The 17,190-nt window shown below is 60.3% G+C and overlaps 1 protein-coding gene and 1 non-coding gene across 4 annotated transcripts in view; both read right to left on the bottom strand.

Annotated features, from left to right (window-relative positions):
* CFAP77 (cilia and flagella associated protein 77) overlaps positions 1–17,190 on the bottom strand; it is an 87,555-nt gene that overhangs the window by 28,830 nt on the left and 41,535 nt on the right. For 2 of the 3 annotated variants that reach the window (XM_070430006.1, XM_070430007.1), the window contains exons 2-3: positions 12,053–12,152; positions 11,333–11,561 (exon numbers count right to left, since the gene is read on the bottom strand). In XM_070430006.1, coding sequence (XP_070286107.1) covers positions 11,333–11,561; positions 12,053–12,152 — 329 coding nt within the window. The remainder of the gene's footprint in view (positions 1–11,332; positions 11,562–12,052; positions 12,153–17,190) is intronic. The other variant, XM_070430008.1, reaches the window with a different exon arrangement.
* Positions 5,059–5,213, bottom strand: LOC139021327 (small nucleolar RNA SNORA13). The gene has a single exon (XR_011473448.1). It is a non-coding gene; the product is annotated as a small nucleolar RNA SNORA13 (small nucleolar RNA).

The following is a 17,190-nucleotide window of genomic DNA, read 5'->3' on the forward strand; positions in this document are numbered from 1 at the left end:
CCTCTCCACCTTTTGATGGGTCTTCGGGTTTGAGCAGAGGATGGCCAGGAGGGCTCTCTGGACAGAGGGATCAGCATGAGCAGAGCCAGGGAGCCCGGCCGGGCTAGCACCACAACTGGCGACTGGCCTGATGGGCGTCGGCGGACAACGGAGATTCACACATGCCCCCCAGTCTAGTGAGCACTTACTGTACTGAGCCCACGGTGAGCACTTCAGCTACAGTCTCGGTGACTCCTTATGACTCTGAGAGCGAGGACGAGCATTCCTGCTTTCAGATGGGGAAACTGAGGCTCGGAGAAATGAAGCAACTTGCCTGAGGTTTGCTTGTGGCCTGGGAGCAGCCAAGGGGCGGATCCAGGCTCCAAATTGGGCTCCCCTGTGGGCCAGGACCCCAAAGCGGGTCTGAGTGGTCCCAGTGGCTTGTCCCGGTGGCCCAGCCGGTAGAGTCAAGTTGTCATTTTCTACATTTGACTTCCCCAATAGTGTGCCCTCGACCCAGAGCAGCCGCGCCCTGGTGGTCCCGTCCTGGGGGTCCCAGGCTCTCTGCTCAGGACTTCCTCTGTTTCTGGGCAGCCCGCCTCGGGGCCCGGACAAATTATTTGCTGATAACCTGGTAGGAACGGCCCGGGAAAGTTCCTCACCAGCCTGACATTCCCACTAACCGCAAAACGGTGTCAAAGCCGGGGACGACGTGAGGTGAAGCCTGCCGGCTCGGGGTAGGCCTGCAGGAAACCTCAAATTAGTTCCATCAAGTCCATCTCGCTGCCTGGCGATTGATACCCCAGACCGGGGGTTGATCTCCGACGCAGGCGCCAGGGAGCGAGGGGGCCGGAGATGATCATTTGCAAACATTAGGCTGACACTTGGTGCGCGCGGGGGTGAGGGCTGACAGCTCTGATTTGCCCGCACGGCTCCGCGCTGCCGCAGCGCGCTCTGTGGATTAGAGGGGCCCCTTTCATGGCAGCCCGTCTTCATCTGAGCCGCTCATTAAAACTTGGCGGAGCCGGAGAAGTTGGCGGAGCAGGGGAGCTGCGGGCACCTTCTGAGGGACTCAGGTACACATGCGTTGAAAGGTGTTGGAGGAGGCAGCCTTGGGTCTGACAAACCGGATTTCAGTGCGGCTCCCCGCTCACGGCGGCTGAAATAATTGGTCATCAGTGACTACTAATTCGGTTTAGTAGCCGGAGGCGATTTTTTTCTTCCCGGAAAATCAATGACAGCGCGGAGGTCTGTTCAACGCGACTCCGCTCCAGACGGGCCCTTCCTTGACGCTTGATGCTCCTTCCAGCGGAGACAGCTATTTTGTTAAAATGAAATTAAAATCCATCTCTAATGTGCTGGCAGCCCCGGGGGGCGGGAGAGGCGCGGGCGCCCACACGGCCTCCGGGCCGGCGGAGTGGACAGTGGCCACCAGGACGGGCCGTGTCTCCTCGGCTGGTGTGACATTCACAGCACGCCGTGGACCATGGAGGGTCTGCTTTGGGAGGAGGCTGGGGGGCTGGGCTTCCCCCTGGGGTTCTAAATCACGATGGACACCCGACAGGGGCCCCATCTAAGACCCAGCCCCTCTGGATGGGTTCCTTCACCGAGGGGGCCCGGGGAGGGTGCCCTCGTGTGCTCGGACAGCACCCAGAGGTGCCCTTCAGACTGGGGCCGCCTCCCCTCCACCCACAACCGAGGCGTCCTGAATGGGCTCATTCGTTGGCGTGCCAGGTGACCTCCATGACCGTGTGCTGAGCACTGCACTTGTGCCGTACGTTACACAGCGGATTTTTCCTCCGAGCAATTCTGACTACTGTTGCCCACACAGTACCAAAACCACCGTTAAATCATTTTTTTTTACTTTCTTTACATTGACATTGCAACTGAGATCATTGCCAATTTCACATCCTATATAATAAAAGGCTAATATGCAAATCAACCGAACAGCAGAATGACCGGTCGCTATGATGTGCACTGACCACCAGGGGGCAGACGCTCAATGCAGGAGCTGCCCCCTGGTGGTCAGTGTGCTCCCACAGGGGGAGCGCTGCTCAGCTAGAAGCCCTGAGCCAGGCTCATGGCTGGCGAGTGCAGCGGCGGTGGCGGGAGCCTCTCCCACCTCCACAACACACTAATGATGTCTGACTGATGGCTTAGGAGCGAGCCTAAGCCCTCAGTCGGATATCCCCAGAGGGCTCTCAGACTGTGAGAGGGCACAGGCCGGGCTGAGGGCCTCCCCCCACACCCAGTGCACAAATTTCGTGCACCGGGCCTCTAGTGCAGTTATAAGAAAGAAAACAGAGGTCCCAGGGCCCCTTCCCGCGGTGACATCTGTTCCCCCCATGGTAACATCTTGTGAAATTCAAGGGTAAAATCGCATCCAGGATAGTGACACTGAGAGTCTCCCCTCTTATTCAGAAGTCCCCGACTGACTTATACGTGTGTGTTTATTTCTTTTTAAAAACTATATTTTTATTGATTTCAGAGAGGAAGGGAGGGGGAGAAACATCAACGATGAGCGAGAATCACTGATTGGCTGCCTCCTGCACACCCCCTATGGGGACCAAGCCAGCAACCCAGGCATGTGCCTTGGCCAGGAATCAAACCGTGACCTCCTGGTTCATAGGTTGCTGCTCAACCACTGAGCCCTGCCAGCTGAGCTAACTTTTTTTTTCAATGGAGGAAGGTACTCACGGAACCTAGAGTGCCCAGGGCTGGGAAGTCGGGCTGCAGCCCCTGCCCGGAGCCGGGAGACACCGGGCTCGGCCTGGATCAGAAATTGCATTTTGATGCCCTCCCCTCCCGCCGCACGCTGAGGCCGGAGACACAGTCTTGAGGGTGAACGAGAATCACGCAGAGAGCTCAGAAGCCATAGAGGTGCCGGGGCGCCACCTCGGACGTTCTGACTCACGGGCCGGCGGGCCCAGGCGTCTGCATCGACCAGGATGCCCCTTCCCGAGGAGAGTCTGGCCCATGTGGTCCCTGGGCCCTGAGCTGCACCTCCTCCCGAGGGACAGCTGCAGCCCCTTCACCCCCACCTTTTCCTTAATTGTCCCCCCTTGGCCCGAGGGCCTGTCTTTTCCAACTAGCAGGAGGAAGGGGCGGTGACGGAGCGGCCTCGCTCCCTGGCAGGACTCGGCGCTAATTAGAGAAGGGGACCTCTGGGCTGGTGGGTAGTTTTAATTGTTTGTGGATCCAACATACAAGCTAATGACAGAGGAGGGAGGCCTAGGAGCGCACACTCCTGACTTCTAAATTCCTCTAAGAGGTCATTTGCAATTTGTTAACATTTTTCACGAGGGTGAATTCAATTAGCAGTTCCCTGCACGTGCCCAGCGGAGGGCGAGGGATGGCGGCAGAGCTGGGAGGCTTAGAGAGGGCTCCTCCTGACCTGGGGTGCTCGCGCCTGAAACCGGGGGCTCTCCCTACGCACCCCCCCTCCCCCCGGCACGGCTGGCTGTGGCCTGAGCACCTCTGGACAGGGAAGGCTTGCCGGACCCAAAGGACATGGGAGCCACTCAGTATCCCGGCACCTGGGGAAGGTGAGTCGCCGGTGGGGCGTCCCTGCCCGGGAGGGAGGCGCTGGGCCGGGGTGAGAACCCCAGCGTGTAGCATTAGCTGAGGAGGGCCCGCTGCAGCCCAGCCACCCTGGGGAGGGCCCGAGGGATCCCGCACATGGAGGAGGTCACGGGGCGCAGGACAGCACGGGTACTCAGCAGCGGAGAAGCGGGCACCGGGTGGGAGATGGGACGGCTGACCGGGGTGACATTTGCCGTCGCCGGGAGTGAAAAAGCAAGTCGCCATGCAGCGTGATTTACACAGTCGGAAACCACACCGAACAATACACATCGTTCAGGGAAGTCTAACGGGAGAGCAAACGGGAACGGGTGGGAAGCCTGTGCCTCCCGACCTCAGGAGGCCCCGGAGCGGAGGGAAGGCGCGGGCGGGGAGGCTGAGGAGGGCTTCGAGCTGGAGTTCTTATCTGTTGTTTCTTTAATAATTTTACTAAAAGGCTGGGAAGCACCCGCGGCTGAGGGCACCGTGTTAAACCCGAGTGGAGGGTCCAGGGACCTGTCGTTGCCCGAGTTTCCTCGTGAACAGGAGAAAGGCGGCGGCAGCGTCTGCTCCTGTGAGGCGCCCCGCCTGTCCGGCCCTGGCTGCCGCTCGGCCGGTCACACACCCTCCCTTCTCCACCAGGACGTGATGGGCAGCATGTAACGTGTAACGAGACCCTCGGGGCCGCCATCGTCAGATAACGAATCTGAAGGTGGTTTTCTCAAAGCCGGTGACTCCCAAATGCAGGACGTTCTGACTTTGCGTTAAGATGCTTTGATGATTGCGTTGGGGTGATCGGTGAGTGGCCCCCCAAAGATATGTCCTCTTCCTGACCCCCGACCCGTGAATGTGACCTGCCTCGGAAAAGGAGGCGCTGCAGACTAACTTAAGGACCTTGAGACAGGCCACCTGGATTATCGGGGGACCCTACAGCCGGCAAGAAGGGGCCTGCCACGAGGGAGGAGAGGAGGAGACACGGGGCACAGAGGAGAGGCCCCGTGGCCACAGGGCAGCGGTGGGAGTGATGGGGCCGCAAGCCAAGCAGGGCGAGGAGCTGCCGGAAACTGGCCAGGCGGGAGGGCTCCCCCCTAGATCCTGCGGACGGGGTGCGGCCCTGTGACACCCTGCTTTTGGACAATGAGAGAATGAATTTCCGTGTCTCAAAGCCACCAAGTGGGTGGTGACTGGTTTCAGGGGCCCAGGAAGTGAAGAGCTGAAGCCCAAGGCCAGACACATCCGTGCCGGGAAGAAGCTGGTCACCGCACGTGTTCGGCATTCGTGCACGGCCGTGTCCACACCGGATGCGGCCCATCAGGCTGTCTGTTCTTTCTCGTGCAGTCAGTCCACGGGCACTTATTGAGCACTGACTGTATCCAGGACCGGGGATGCAGCCGTGAGCAAACCCAGATGTGACCCCGGCCTCTCTGTGTCCTCCCTCCCTCCCTCGGCCCACCCAGAGGCCTCGGGGACTGCGCTGCCGTCTCACCCGTTAGCAGCCTGTTGTATTTTTTTTTTTTTTTGAACTGTAACTTACACAGCTCCTCCACCAAAGACATCAAATTCAAGGGCAGGAAAGGGCTGCAAAGTGTGCAGTTTACGCCTTTTTTGACACCACATGCCTGTTGTATTTTGTGTCTTATTTCCCCTCTGTGTGCCAAACGCGCGGCACAACGCCCAGCACAGGCGGGCACCAAATGAACACGCAGCGCAGGTGGAGGTAAGAAACGTGGCCGTGTGGCTGGGCACAAAGTCCCTGGGCCTCAGTTTCCCCGCCTGTAAAATGGGGATGAGAGAGTTGCCGCCGAGAGGGCTGTTCTGAGGGTCCCGTGAGAAGATGTGAATGGAGCACCGTGACGTGCTGCACGGGAGCCGAAGAAACAGAAGCTGGAAATGTGATTAATGAAAACTAACGCGGGCGCCGGGGCGCCGGCATGAATGGAGCCACCGTCTGAACTGGTTCTCGGCAGGACACGCTCATCCCGTGAACGCTTCTGCTGTCCGGTCAGTGGGTGTGGCAGCAGGGCCCGGGGCGAAGTGTCCGACTCAGGTACCGGGGGCCTGGCTGGCTCCCAGCAGTGCCAGCTCCTCTGTGGCCCATGTCACAGGGGTCACCATGTCACCGGACGGGCAGAACCAGCAATGCCTCTACTTGTGTCGAGACTGAAGGCTGCGAGGTGAGGAGAGGGGCAGCCGGGCAGGCTCTGAGCCCACGCCCCATGCTTTGCCCACCACCGCGGGCGAGCAGGTGGGCGGACAGGCGGGCGGGCGGACGGGCGAGGCCCAGCTCTGGAAAATTCGAAAGCAGGCGTGGAGCCTGTGCGCTGCGCCGGGAGGCCCCGAGGGGGAGCGGCTGGGCCTCGTTAGCGCTGACCCCGGCCCCGCAGCTCCTGATGGATGATGGGGTTCGGGCGGGACAGGCCCGGGGGAGCGGCGGCCCTATCCATTATGAGCCCATCAGCGCCTCCCTGAGCCCTCCCTGCTCTGAGCGCCACGAGCCTCGGGCGGGGATAAATCTCTGTCTGGGTGCCGGCGGGCGAGCGGAGAGGGAGAAGCCGCGCATGAAAAATGTCTCCTCCCTGGCTCAGCCACAGAGCTGCGTGGGAGGCAGCAGCGAGCAGGAGGCTGGGGAGACGGGAGGCCCCCGAGAGGCTGGGCTCCAGGCAGGAGGGAGGAAGGGCCTGCCCACACCTGCCCCAGGGCACGGCCCTGCCTGGGCTTCTCCGAACAACCCCCTCCAGGCCCCGCCCAGGACGCGGCTGGCTCTGAGGATGGGCCCCCCTTGGACCCGGTTTGGGGTGTCCCAGGCCCCGGTCAGGACGCAGCTGGCTCTGAGGAGGACGGGCCCCCATTGGACCCGGTTTGGGGTGTCCCAGGCCCCGCCCAGGACGCAGCTGGCTCTGAGGACGGGCCCCCCTTGGACCCGGTTTGGGGTGTCCCAGGCCCCGGCCTGGCAGCATGTGTGGGTCCAGGGGGGCCAGCCAACACCCCCACCTCCTGTGAGAGTCTGTTCTGGGCACTAAGTGCGAAGGTCCTGGTGTGAACTGCCTGGACCTGAGCCCCATGCTTCCCTGTGCCTCGGTTTCCCCATGGTTAGATGCGGGGCTGGGTCACTCTGCGGAGAGCCAGGCCCCCCACGTGCTCACTGGCGCCGGCTGTGGATCCCTGTGACTGTCATTGTAGATGCCATCCCGCTGCTGGGCCGCTCCATGGCGGACGGGCTGGGAGGAGCAGTGGCTCCCTCTCCCAGGGCCTGGCTTGTGGGGTTCCTCCCCCCATCCCGTCCACCATCCTGGTGTGTCCCCTCTCCTGTTTATGGGCCTCCCCCAAATGGACTGACCCTGGCCCCTTCCTCAATTGGCAGCAGAATTGAGTGGGAAGGTCACCTCCCTTGTTCTGGACTTGCTACCTCTATTAATTTGGCCAAAGGACACATTCATTCATTCTCTGAGGCGGCCTCACCAGGCCCACAGGCTGATTCATAACGGCAGCTATAGGGGGACAGAGCAGAGTCTGTGCAATGACACAGGACTCCTGGCTTCCCCATCTCCTCGCTGGGTCGCAGAGGGACGGTCTCTTCACTTTCAACAACTGCCTCAAAGCCTTAAGGGGCCCTGGGCCCTATTTCTCCCCAACAAACATTTACTGCGTGCCTACTGTGTCTGAGAACCCGGTGACACAGCGGTGGCCCTGCCCTCCAGGACCTGGGGTCCGGTGGAGCGGACGGGCGTAAAGCAGAGAGCGGCAGATGCTCCCGACTGCGGTGGATGGAGCTGTGTGACGCCACCGCCGCCGCCGGTGGAAATTACGTGGAAAGGCACTCACCGGACTGTTCAGAGGTCAGCTGTTCACCCGCGATCACCGCCTCCCCAGGGTCACAAGGAAAGATCAAAATCCAAAGCAGTTTCTACCGAACGCGTATTGCTTTTGCGCGAATGTAACGTCGAAAAACTAAGTCCCACCACCGTTAGTCGGGAAGGGGGGGGGCGTCTTAGTTAATGATGGTTGCTGTCAGCGCTGCCAGGCAGACAGGGTGCGGTCAGGAAAGGTGAGGGGTCTCTGCCAGGCCCGCAGGCTCCCCCTTGTGGTCAGCCCGGGTTCATTCAGCCGGGGGCAGGCCTCCCCATTCAGGAACAGCCCTGAGACAGCTGCCCGGGAAGGGACTGGTTAGCATTTTACAGGCGTTTGGGGGGGCGCCTTGGAGTTTGGCCGGCGGCCCCGGAGTGATGGATGGGCCCACTGTCAACTTGTAAAATAAATCAGCTTGGCCGAGAGATTCAAATGCGCCGGGCACAGGCGTTTTTTAACAGCCCGTGGAACCCTCGTCCTTCCCATTTGTCAGTGCCGGGCGAAGGCGTCTGGAAGCCGGGCGGGCAGAGCGCACGCGGACGGCTGGCTGGCAGCGGTTCCTCCCTCTCTGTGTTTCTCACTTTCCTGTGGTCTGAACGCTTCCAGCAGATGTGTTCCAGTCTAGACTGCACTCATTGGTGGGTGAACTGCGTATTCTACCGGAGCTCGTACCTAACTACGTGGTCCCTGGCTTCGTACTCAGATTCCAAGGCCGCTGGGGTGAGCCAGGCCGAAGCCAGGGTGTGGAGTTTCTGGGAGCCTGTCACCTCCATCCTTGTGTGGGCGAGGCAGGCAGATCAGATCAGATCAGACCAGGCCCCACGATGCAGAGCAGCCAGGGGCAAATGACCTCCCCTCTGACCCCCTGCCTCTTCTCCTGTAAGAAGGGGATGCCAGATTCCAGGCTCGCACTCACTGGGCTGCTCAGAGTATTTAAGGAGAGGCGGGCGGCATCCGGGTGCTCAGCTCGCTGTCTGACATGTAATAGTAACGATAACACATAGTTGCCACTTTAGTTCAAAGCGGGCGCCACCACCTTCCAGCCGGCTCCTGTCGGGCACTGAGGGATGGGTCCCCCAGTAGCATCCTCGCCTTGCGTGTGGCATGGGGCTCTGGGCAGGGCGGTGGCAGAACCCTGGGCGTCCGGAATCTGCCAGGAGCACCAGCTGCTGCCCAGCTCTCGCTGTCCTCCCCTACCCCCCCCAACCCTGACTCATCATAATGGACAACGCTGGGCCAATTAGGAGCAGTCACAATTAAGATGTGCCGGGGGCATGTGAACATTTGCAAACACTTGTTACAACGCATCAATAATTAAGTGCCTCTTTAATAGCTACATGCCTGGCCTCCGGACATATCTGTTTATAAACCTTGGGTCCCAGCGTGCTTTTCGGTCTGGGCTACGGCCTCACCCTCTGGGAATGAACATTGAAAATTCCTCCCCGACTTGAACTCTGAGGTTTGACAGAGACACGGTCGCCAGCGTGCCCGGGCTTCTCCCAGCTGCCTGGTGCCAGAGGCGTGGTCCTCCCAGCAGCCGGCCGACGGCACGGACCCAGCCTCAGCCAGGTGTCCCCTCCCTGTCCTGGCCTGTGACCCCTGCCCGAGGGGACCACGCGTGCAAAACGCCCGCTGCATGGAAGGTCCGTCACGGCTGCTTCCGCCTGGGGCGCCCCCACACGATCGGAGGACCGACAGAGGCAGCAGTCGCTGAGGGATGGCGATGACCAGGAGCACCGGTGGCTGCAGGCTCGGTGCCCAGCGGCCCAGGCGATGAAGAAAGTGAGAGGGCAGCTGGGTGGGGCTGGGCAGCAGTGCCCACCCAGGTGCCGGGGCTTCTGACTTCTTCAGAGAACCAGGAAATCCAGGTGTCGATATGAAACCTCCTGGCTTCTAAAATGTGGAGACTCATTTCATTTTTTAAAAAAGCGACTGCCCGGGCCGAACAGGCATCTGTGTGGTTGGCCTGCCGACCCGGGCCCCCTTTTCCAGATACGAGCGGGTCCCCACTTCCTTTCAGCCCAGAGGCTGGTGGGTTCAGTGCACCTGTCCCCGTGAGCGGCCCTCTGTGACCCGCAGGTGTGGCCTGGGAGCCAGATCGGCTCGCTGCAAAGGCCGGGGTCCCATCGGTGCTGGGAGGCGGAGGGGCAGGCGGAGGCTGTGGGGCCCCTCCCATCCGTGTATGTTGTCCATTGCAGACGATATAAAGGGCAGGAGGACTGGGCATTGGGGGCGGGGAAGAAGCCTGGTCAGCATCTGACCCTGCACGCCCCGCCCCCTGCTCCGGGCATCCCTGGCTTCCGGCGAGCTGGGCCTGTGTGGAGTCTAAGGTGGGGCTGACTTTTATTTTTTCACATCTCTGTAGTTGTGAGTGGACGGTGCTCATTTGTTTCTTTACGTATTTATTGGACCAAGTCTCCCCAACAACTCCTCGGGCAGGCGAGTGTGATCGGGTTTGGTTTTACACACGCTTTTAAAGTAAAGAAAGAAACACAATCTCGGCTTATAAAAGGTGATCATTGGAGAACGGGCCTCGGCCCCGTAACTTTAAAGTAATAGCCGCGTTACGGGGTGGGGGTGGGGGTGGGGGTGGGGGTGGGATTTGTTAACTGCACCCTGCGTCTGCTGTTCGGCTGAGGGGCGTGCGGGCAGGTTGGGCATCTCAGTAAAAGCTTTCCCGACAGCCATTTAACCTCCACTTACGGAGAAATAAAGTGAAATTGATGCTGATTCGGGCCTGCTTTGGGGGCTATTTTTGTTCCATAAAAGCCCTTTTGCTTGCAATTTGCTGAGCGGCCCTGTCACTTCCGAAAGGGCCGCCGTTGATAAAGATAAAGCTTTATGGCCGCGATATTTGCTGCTAACAGCAACCTAATGCAGCATTTTCATTTTTGTGCAATTAATGTTAACGTCTGCTACGAAAATTGTCATTAAATACCATTTTAAAATCCATTCAATTTGCATATGCAAAGCCCATTTACCATCGCGGGCGATCTGGCCGGCACTCCATCACGTCCTTCGCTGGGATTGTGGCCGCTGGGGTTTGCGGCGATTTAAGGCTTTTGTGTTGAGAGCGGACGGTAATGGATGTCCTTTCTGAACCCAGAAACCGTAAGCTCTGCCGTCGCACGTAGGAAAGCGGCGCCCCAGGGCCCAGAAGCTGGATGTTGACTCTTCACCTCAGTCCCAAGGGGGCGGGAGAGCGAGCACTGGACAGGGAGTCCGCCCGCCTGGCTCCAGAGCTGGCTCCTGTCTGGCCGCCACTTGCCTGTGGCCTTGGGCAAGTCTCTTCACCTCTCGGAGCTGCTGTTTTCCTGTTTTCAATGAGGGCTCTGAGCCAGGGGACCGCTAATGTCTGCACACTTTAATATGTTATGTTTTAAAATATAAACACTCCAGGTGGAGAACCCAGGACAGGCCCTGCTGTGAGGAAGTTGTGTGAACTTGGGAAGGTCCAGCAACCCCTCCCCGCCTCGGCCCTGCCACCTCCTGCACCGGGTTTCGGTGACACGAAATGAGACGGACCGAGAGTCCCGGACGCCCGGTTACCACGGTAACATCCTCTTTCCCGATGAGGACGCGGGATCCAGGAAGGAAGGAGAGTCGGGGACAGCGCTGGGACCAGATCCAGCTGCGCCTGAAGCCCTACCTCTACCATGTGAGCCAATGAATTTCCCTTTAAAGACATATCAGGGCAGCTTGATTGAGATTGGTGACATGCAACCCCATCTGCTCTACAGAACCTCGTGCTGGCGGGGCTGGGAGCTGGGCCCCCGGCGGGCCTCTGGCCCACCCCTGCCTCCAAGGTTTGTGAAGAGCACTTACTGCCAGGCCTGCTCGCTTGCCCCTCCCTGGAGCCAAGGGTCATGCGCCCACCTAAGGCCCTAATTTGGTCACTGCCAAGCCCGCGCCCACCTCGGTGAGGGAGGGAGCCCGCGGCCGGCCTTACCGGGCCTGGATCCCGAAGGTCATGTTTGGAGGGATGAAGGTGGGCTCCTTCCGGTAGCGCCGGTTGTCCTTGCTGCTGACGCGGAAGTCGTTGAGCTGCTTGTACAGGAGCGTCTCCCGGGCGGTCACCAGGCCCGCCTTCACCGCCCCGCGATTCGTGGCGATGTAATCCCGGTTCAGCTCCTGGTGGCGGGTGGGCTGCGGCTTAAACACGTTCCAGTGTCCGATGGCTGAGGGCAGGGAGAGACGGGTCCCGGCCGGAGGTCAGCGGGGAGGTCAGCCACTCGGTCCTGTGCCTGCCGGTCCCGGAGCCTGCTGCCGCCAGCCTGCTGCTCCGGGGGGTGGGGGGTGGGGTGGGGGGGGATTCCCGAGATCCCAGCAGCTGGTGAGCACCCTGCCTGCAGCTGGGTGTCCTTTGGGTAATCAGAGGGTCGGTCCTGAACCCACCCGGGCTCACAGCTTAAACCCAGGCTGACTCCTTCCTATTTCCCTGCTTGGTCCTTCACATCCCCCCCCCCCTCCCCCCCCCCCCCCCGCCCCGCATGCCCAGACCATGGGATCTCCCAGATCAAGGCTGCAGGCCCGTTTCCCAGCAGTGGCCCAGGGCGAGCGCTCCGGCTCCAAACGCGCTCTCTCACCTTCGGGGACCCCTCCATCCAAACCCTGGACATGCTCTCACCTTCAGGGACCCCTCTGTCCAGCCCCCTATGTGCTCTCTCACCTTCAGGGACCCCGCCGTCCAGCCCACGGACATAGAGCCCGTAGTTGAAGTCGATGCCAGGGAGGCTGCAGCTCTGCTCCCGGGGCTTCCCGAGCTCAGCCTGTGGGAGCACAGACGGCGGAGGTGAGGCTGGTCTCGGACCCGCTGCTCTAACATGTCCCGCAGGAGTCCCCGATGCCCGCTGGCCCCGCTCCCGTGGGCAGCCTCAGGGCCCCGGGGGCGGCGGGCGCAGTCCCTGCAGTGAGCGGTGAGCGGCTGCACTCGGGATCCTGTAGCTGAGACAGGGCCCCTTTCACAGGGATTCCCCAGGAGCCCCGTTGAGGACCGGCATCTTTCCTCCCTGACGCTTCCTTCCTCCCAGTGCCACGCCCCTGTCACCCTTGGGCACTGGGCTGGGCAACTACCTTCCCTCCCTGGGTCTCTAGGGACCTCCTCCCTGAGCCCCGAAGGGGTTTGTGGGAAAAACGTTACCGTTACCCGGTGCATTCTCAGCCACATTGACCTCAGGCACCGTGTCTGGCCTGGGCCACTGGCCACACTGCCCCCGTGGCGCCCTGAGGCCAGGGGCCCTGTCCTGCACGCTCAGAGCGCCATCGTCGCCCTCAGCGCCCATAGTCCCTGCCGGGTCCCCTGGTCCAGAGGCAGTTTAGTACATCAGTTCAATGTGCTCGGTGTCAGGCTCCTCTCCTCCCTCGCGCTCTCTCCTTCCAGCTCATCTCCGTCCCACCTCCCTGGCTCCCAGGGACCTGAGTGCGTAGAGGGAGGTGGTTGGGACCCCCTGTGTGGCTTGTCACTCTGGAATTAACGCCTCCCTGGAGCTGGCAGTCCGGGCCCTGCACCCTCCAACCCACCCATCCCTGCAGCTTCACCTCCCAGACACGCCCCCCTAGATGCCCTGCGGTTTAGGGGGGCTAGCCCACTCCCCTCCCCGAGGCTCTGCAGGTGCCCAGCCTCCTGGAATGCCCTTTGCTCCTGGCCCAACCTCTACTGTCCTCCTCCTTCAGCTCTCTGCACCCCTGGCACTCACAGCAGCCGCTCCCTCCCTGGGCGCCGGTAACTTTCGCCGTCTGTTCTGCTTGTTTGGGGCTCAGAACTTAACTGACCTGAGTTTCTATGCACAATTCTGCGAACAGGCTGAAAGCCTTTGGGTTGTAGCTTTAAATGGGTGAGTTGTGTGGTGTGTGGATCATATCACAGTAAAGCCATTAACAATCACAAGGTAGTGTAAGCAAGTCACAGATTGTGTGGTAATCAGTTTAATGTCTGTCTCCCCTCGTAGACTGTGAACTCAGTCTTTATTTACTTACGAGAGGCCCGGTCCACGAATTCGTGCACCAGTGGGGTCCCTCTGCCTGGCCTGCGGGATCGGGCCGAAACCGGCTCTCTGACATCCCCCGAGGGGTCCTGGATTGCGAGAGGGCACAGGCCTGGCTGAGGGACCCCACCAGTGCACGATCAGGGTCAGGGAGGTTGGCCAGCTGGGGAGGGGCTGAAAGAGGGCTCCAAGGTGTGTCCAGCCCATCTCGCTCAGTCCCTGATCAGCCGACCCCAGCAGCAAGCTAACCTACTGGTGGGAGCATCTGCCCCCTGGTGGTCAGTGCATGTCATAGCGAGCAGTTGAGCATATTACACTTGAATTGGTTGAACAGGCGACCGGGCGACTGGACACAGCATATTAGGTTTTATTATATAGGATTTTAAGGTTAAATAAAAACAATTTTTTAAAAATAGACAGTAATTTTTAGAGAAGTTTTAGGTTCACAGCAACATCGAGCAGAAGGGACAGAGACTCCCAGCTGCCCCCTGTCGGTCTTTATTTTCACCTTCCTTTCCAGGGTCCAGCACAGTGGATGCGAGGACATAGGAGGGGGAATGAATGAAGGAATGAGTGAGTGAAAGGCCTGCTCGGAGGCTGTCGGTTCTGTTTCATACAGAACCTCCTACGTTTCTCCCTCTTCCTTCCCCCTCAAACCCCGGCCCTGACCTTCCTGGAGTGCCCCGGGGTCCAGCGTTCCAGGCGGTGCTGGGTGCCGGGTGCTCGGGTCTCTGCGAGCTGGTTTGTTTGAATTCCTCCCACGTGACTCCCTCTGAGCTGCAGACGAAGCTCTGGCTTCTCATTTGTTTATGAAAATGATCTGGCCTCTCTGATGACTGCCGGGAAGTTAATTAAAATGTGACTTCTCTGGGCGAGGCCCCCTCTGGGCAGGTGCAGGTGGGCAGGCGTCCAGCTGGCAGAGGATCCACAGGCAGACTCGGGAGCTGGCTGCCACTCCGGGCGGGCAGGCAGAGGGGTGGGGAAGAGGCGGGCGCCTCACTCTCCACGCTCTTTTTCTGGGAACCAACAGCTGCCCATGCACATTGGAGCCTCAGGCTGCAAAGATCACCCCCCTGGGAGGCTCACTCATCTTTTACTCCACAAACATTTGTTTTCTGCCTACTCTGCGCCAAGCCCTGTGCTCAGAGTTTAAAGGTAAACAAAGAAGATGCATAGCCCCTGCCCTCATGAAATCCATCTTGAAAAAAGGGCAACCGAACAGATTGCCTCCCTCCAGCTCTAAAAACCTGTAGGCCCTAGAGTGAGACAAGATACTTGCAATACATGGACCTGACGAAAGACTCGTATCCATCATATATAAAGAGCTGCTACAAATCAATAAGAAAGAGGCAGCAGATCCTGTAGAAAAATGAGCAAAAGACTTAATAGGACATCATTAAGAGGATGTCCAAGCCGCCAAGACCCACGGGTTCAGGTGCTCGGCCTCGGTGCTGTTGGTGGGGGTGTGGAGCGACTGGAGCGCTCGCGCCCTCGGTGGGCGTGTGAACTGGTGCGGCCACCGTGGGAAGCTGTTGAGCTGAGTCCACTAAAGCTGAACGTATGCCAACCTGATAACACCCTCCTGGCCCCCAACAGCAACGGGTGCCCCTGTCCACCCAAAGCTCTGTCTGCGAATGCGCACACACCACGCTATGTGACAGCCGCGTCCCGGAAGCAGCCCTACACGCCAGCCCGGGCTGTGACATACTTACTCCATAGAGCGCCCTACAGCAGTGGTTCCCAGCTGGGGGTGATTTTGCCCCCTGCCCCCCAGGACATGGAGTCATGTCCAGAGACATTTGGGGTTGGAAGGGACTACTCCCCTCCACCAGGGGTGGGGCCAGGGTGGCTGCTAAACACCTCACGGTGCAGGAGACAGCCCCACCCCAGTGAGTGCTCTGGCCCTAATGCCCAGAGGGCCAAGGCCCAGCAACACAGGTCACCAAGGAGAGAGAGGGCACAGCTATACCCAGCCCACGGGGCCCTCACGCCCACGCGCAGCACGGCTCTCTGGTGAGGAGTCCGGAGCCTGGGTCCCCTTGGGGTGGGGACAGTGGCTGAAGCCACTCCAGGAGGCTCAGGGCCGCTGTCCTGTGGCTTCCCGACCCCAGGTGGGTGCCCTTCGCACCCGTTCACCCAGGATGGCGGTCGCACATCCGAAGGGCAGTGGCCAAGCGGGAGACCCACCTTCAGACCAGGGCTGCCCACACACAATGGCAGAAACCACAGCGGCAAACAAGTCACCTCGGCTCCCAGAGGTCCTCCGGGCTGCGTTCTGAGCCTGGGAGGGAGGGGCCCGCCTGGAAGTCCCTGAGAATGGAAGGGTTTCATCTCCCCTCTGACCTTCCAGATGGGGTGTCGCCGGGGAGAGAAGAGATGCCCCAAGAAGTTGGTGAGAAGCAGGCTCAGCCCCTGGCGAGGTCTGCTCCTCGGTGGGTGGGTGGGCGGGGGGTTAAGGAGATGGCTGTCGCTTCAGGAAACATCGTGGGGTTCGACTCGGCTCAGACACCACGGCTCAGTGCTCCCCCCACAGCAGCCCCTCACGACAGCTCTCGGAGGGAGCACGCTGTCCCCCAGGACGGACGGGGATGTCGAGGCTCAGAGAGGTCGCAGACCAATGCACCTCAACCCCCACTTCTCCTGCTTGAGGCTGAGTCTAAGGCGCCTCCGGCAAACCCTCCAGGTCTTCTGAGAGGCCCGCCTCACACAGAGGGGTCCTGAGATATGGAAGGACTCAGACGGGGCCCCCGGCCCGGCCCTCGTCACCGGGGTGTGAGCCTCAAGAGCCGAATGTGGAGAGAAGTCCCGGCGTTGGGTCCGACCACCCGCCCTCCTCTGCAGCTTCCACACTGTGCCTGCTTCCGAGCTTCCCGTCACCGGCTTGGCTGGGATGCGGCTCTGGGTGACAGCTGTCCCCATCAGCAGACAGCTTCATTAAGCCTCATTAAGATGTCATCCCTCCGCCTGCGTTCCCAGCTCTCAGCTCTAATTAAAACCATCTCTGCCCGCGTCCCCGGGGGCCGGGGATTCTCTGGGCTCCTTCTGCACGGGAGCGGCCTCCGAGCCCCGGCGGGAAGGCCAGGCCGGGACACCCGCGCGGGAACCAGGCCCGGAAGTCCCATCGGAGCAGCTGGTGGCCAGCGTGACCAGCGTGGGGACCGTGGGGGCTGCCTCGTCCGCAGTCACCACGGCTCCGGAAGGCGGGCCCCTGGCCCTGGAGCCTAGCCACGGCCCATTTTCCTGGGACAACTTCAAAGCAAGCGACCAGGCCTTGCGACTCAAGTCTAATTCTCTTCCACTCTCTTTACTGTAAAAAACTGTCAACCAGTCCCCGTGAGCCACCGAAGAGGCAGGAATGGGTGACATCGGGCGGCTTTGTTCCTGATGCCTGAGTTGGGTCCCCGCTGGACAGACAGGCCGGGACACCTCTGAAGCCGGGCTTTCTGTCGGGGGGGCTCCAGGCCTGCGTTCTGGACCCGCCTCCAGGCAGGAACCTCACTTCCTGGCAGCTCATTACCCCCCAGCCCAGCGTCTACAGCAGTGGTTCTCAACCTCGGCTGCACATTAGAATCACCTGGGAATCTTTTTAAAATCCTGATTTCTGGGCCTCATCCTCCGGAAATTCTGTTTCTTTGTTACTAATGTTGTGGCCCCACCCCATAACAAAGAAACAGAATTTCCGGAGGATGAGGCCCAGAAACCAGGATTTTAAAAAGATTCCCAGGTGATTCTCATGTGCAGCCGAGGTGGAGAACCGCTGGCCTAAAGGAAACAAGTGCTTGTTCCACAGTTGAGAAGCCCCGCTCTCCCCCACATCCCATTA

The sequence above is a fragment of the Myotis yumanensis genome, unplaced genomic scaffold (assembly GCF_028538775.1).
Source record: "Myotis yumanensis isolate MYYU_CA2020_CCGP unplaced genomic scaffold, mMyoYum1.0.hap1 SCAF_12, whole genome shotgun sequence".
Classification (NCBI taxonomy): domain Eukaryota; kingdom Metazoa; phylum Chordata; class Mammalia; order Chiroptera; family Vespertilionidae; genus Myotis; species Myotis yumanensis.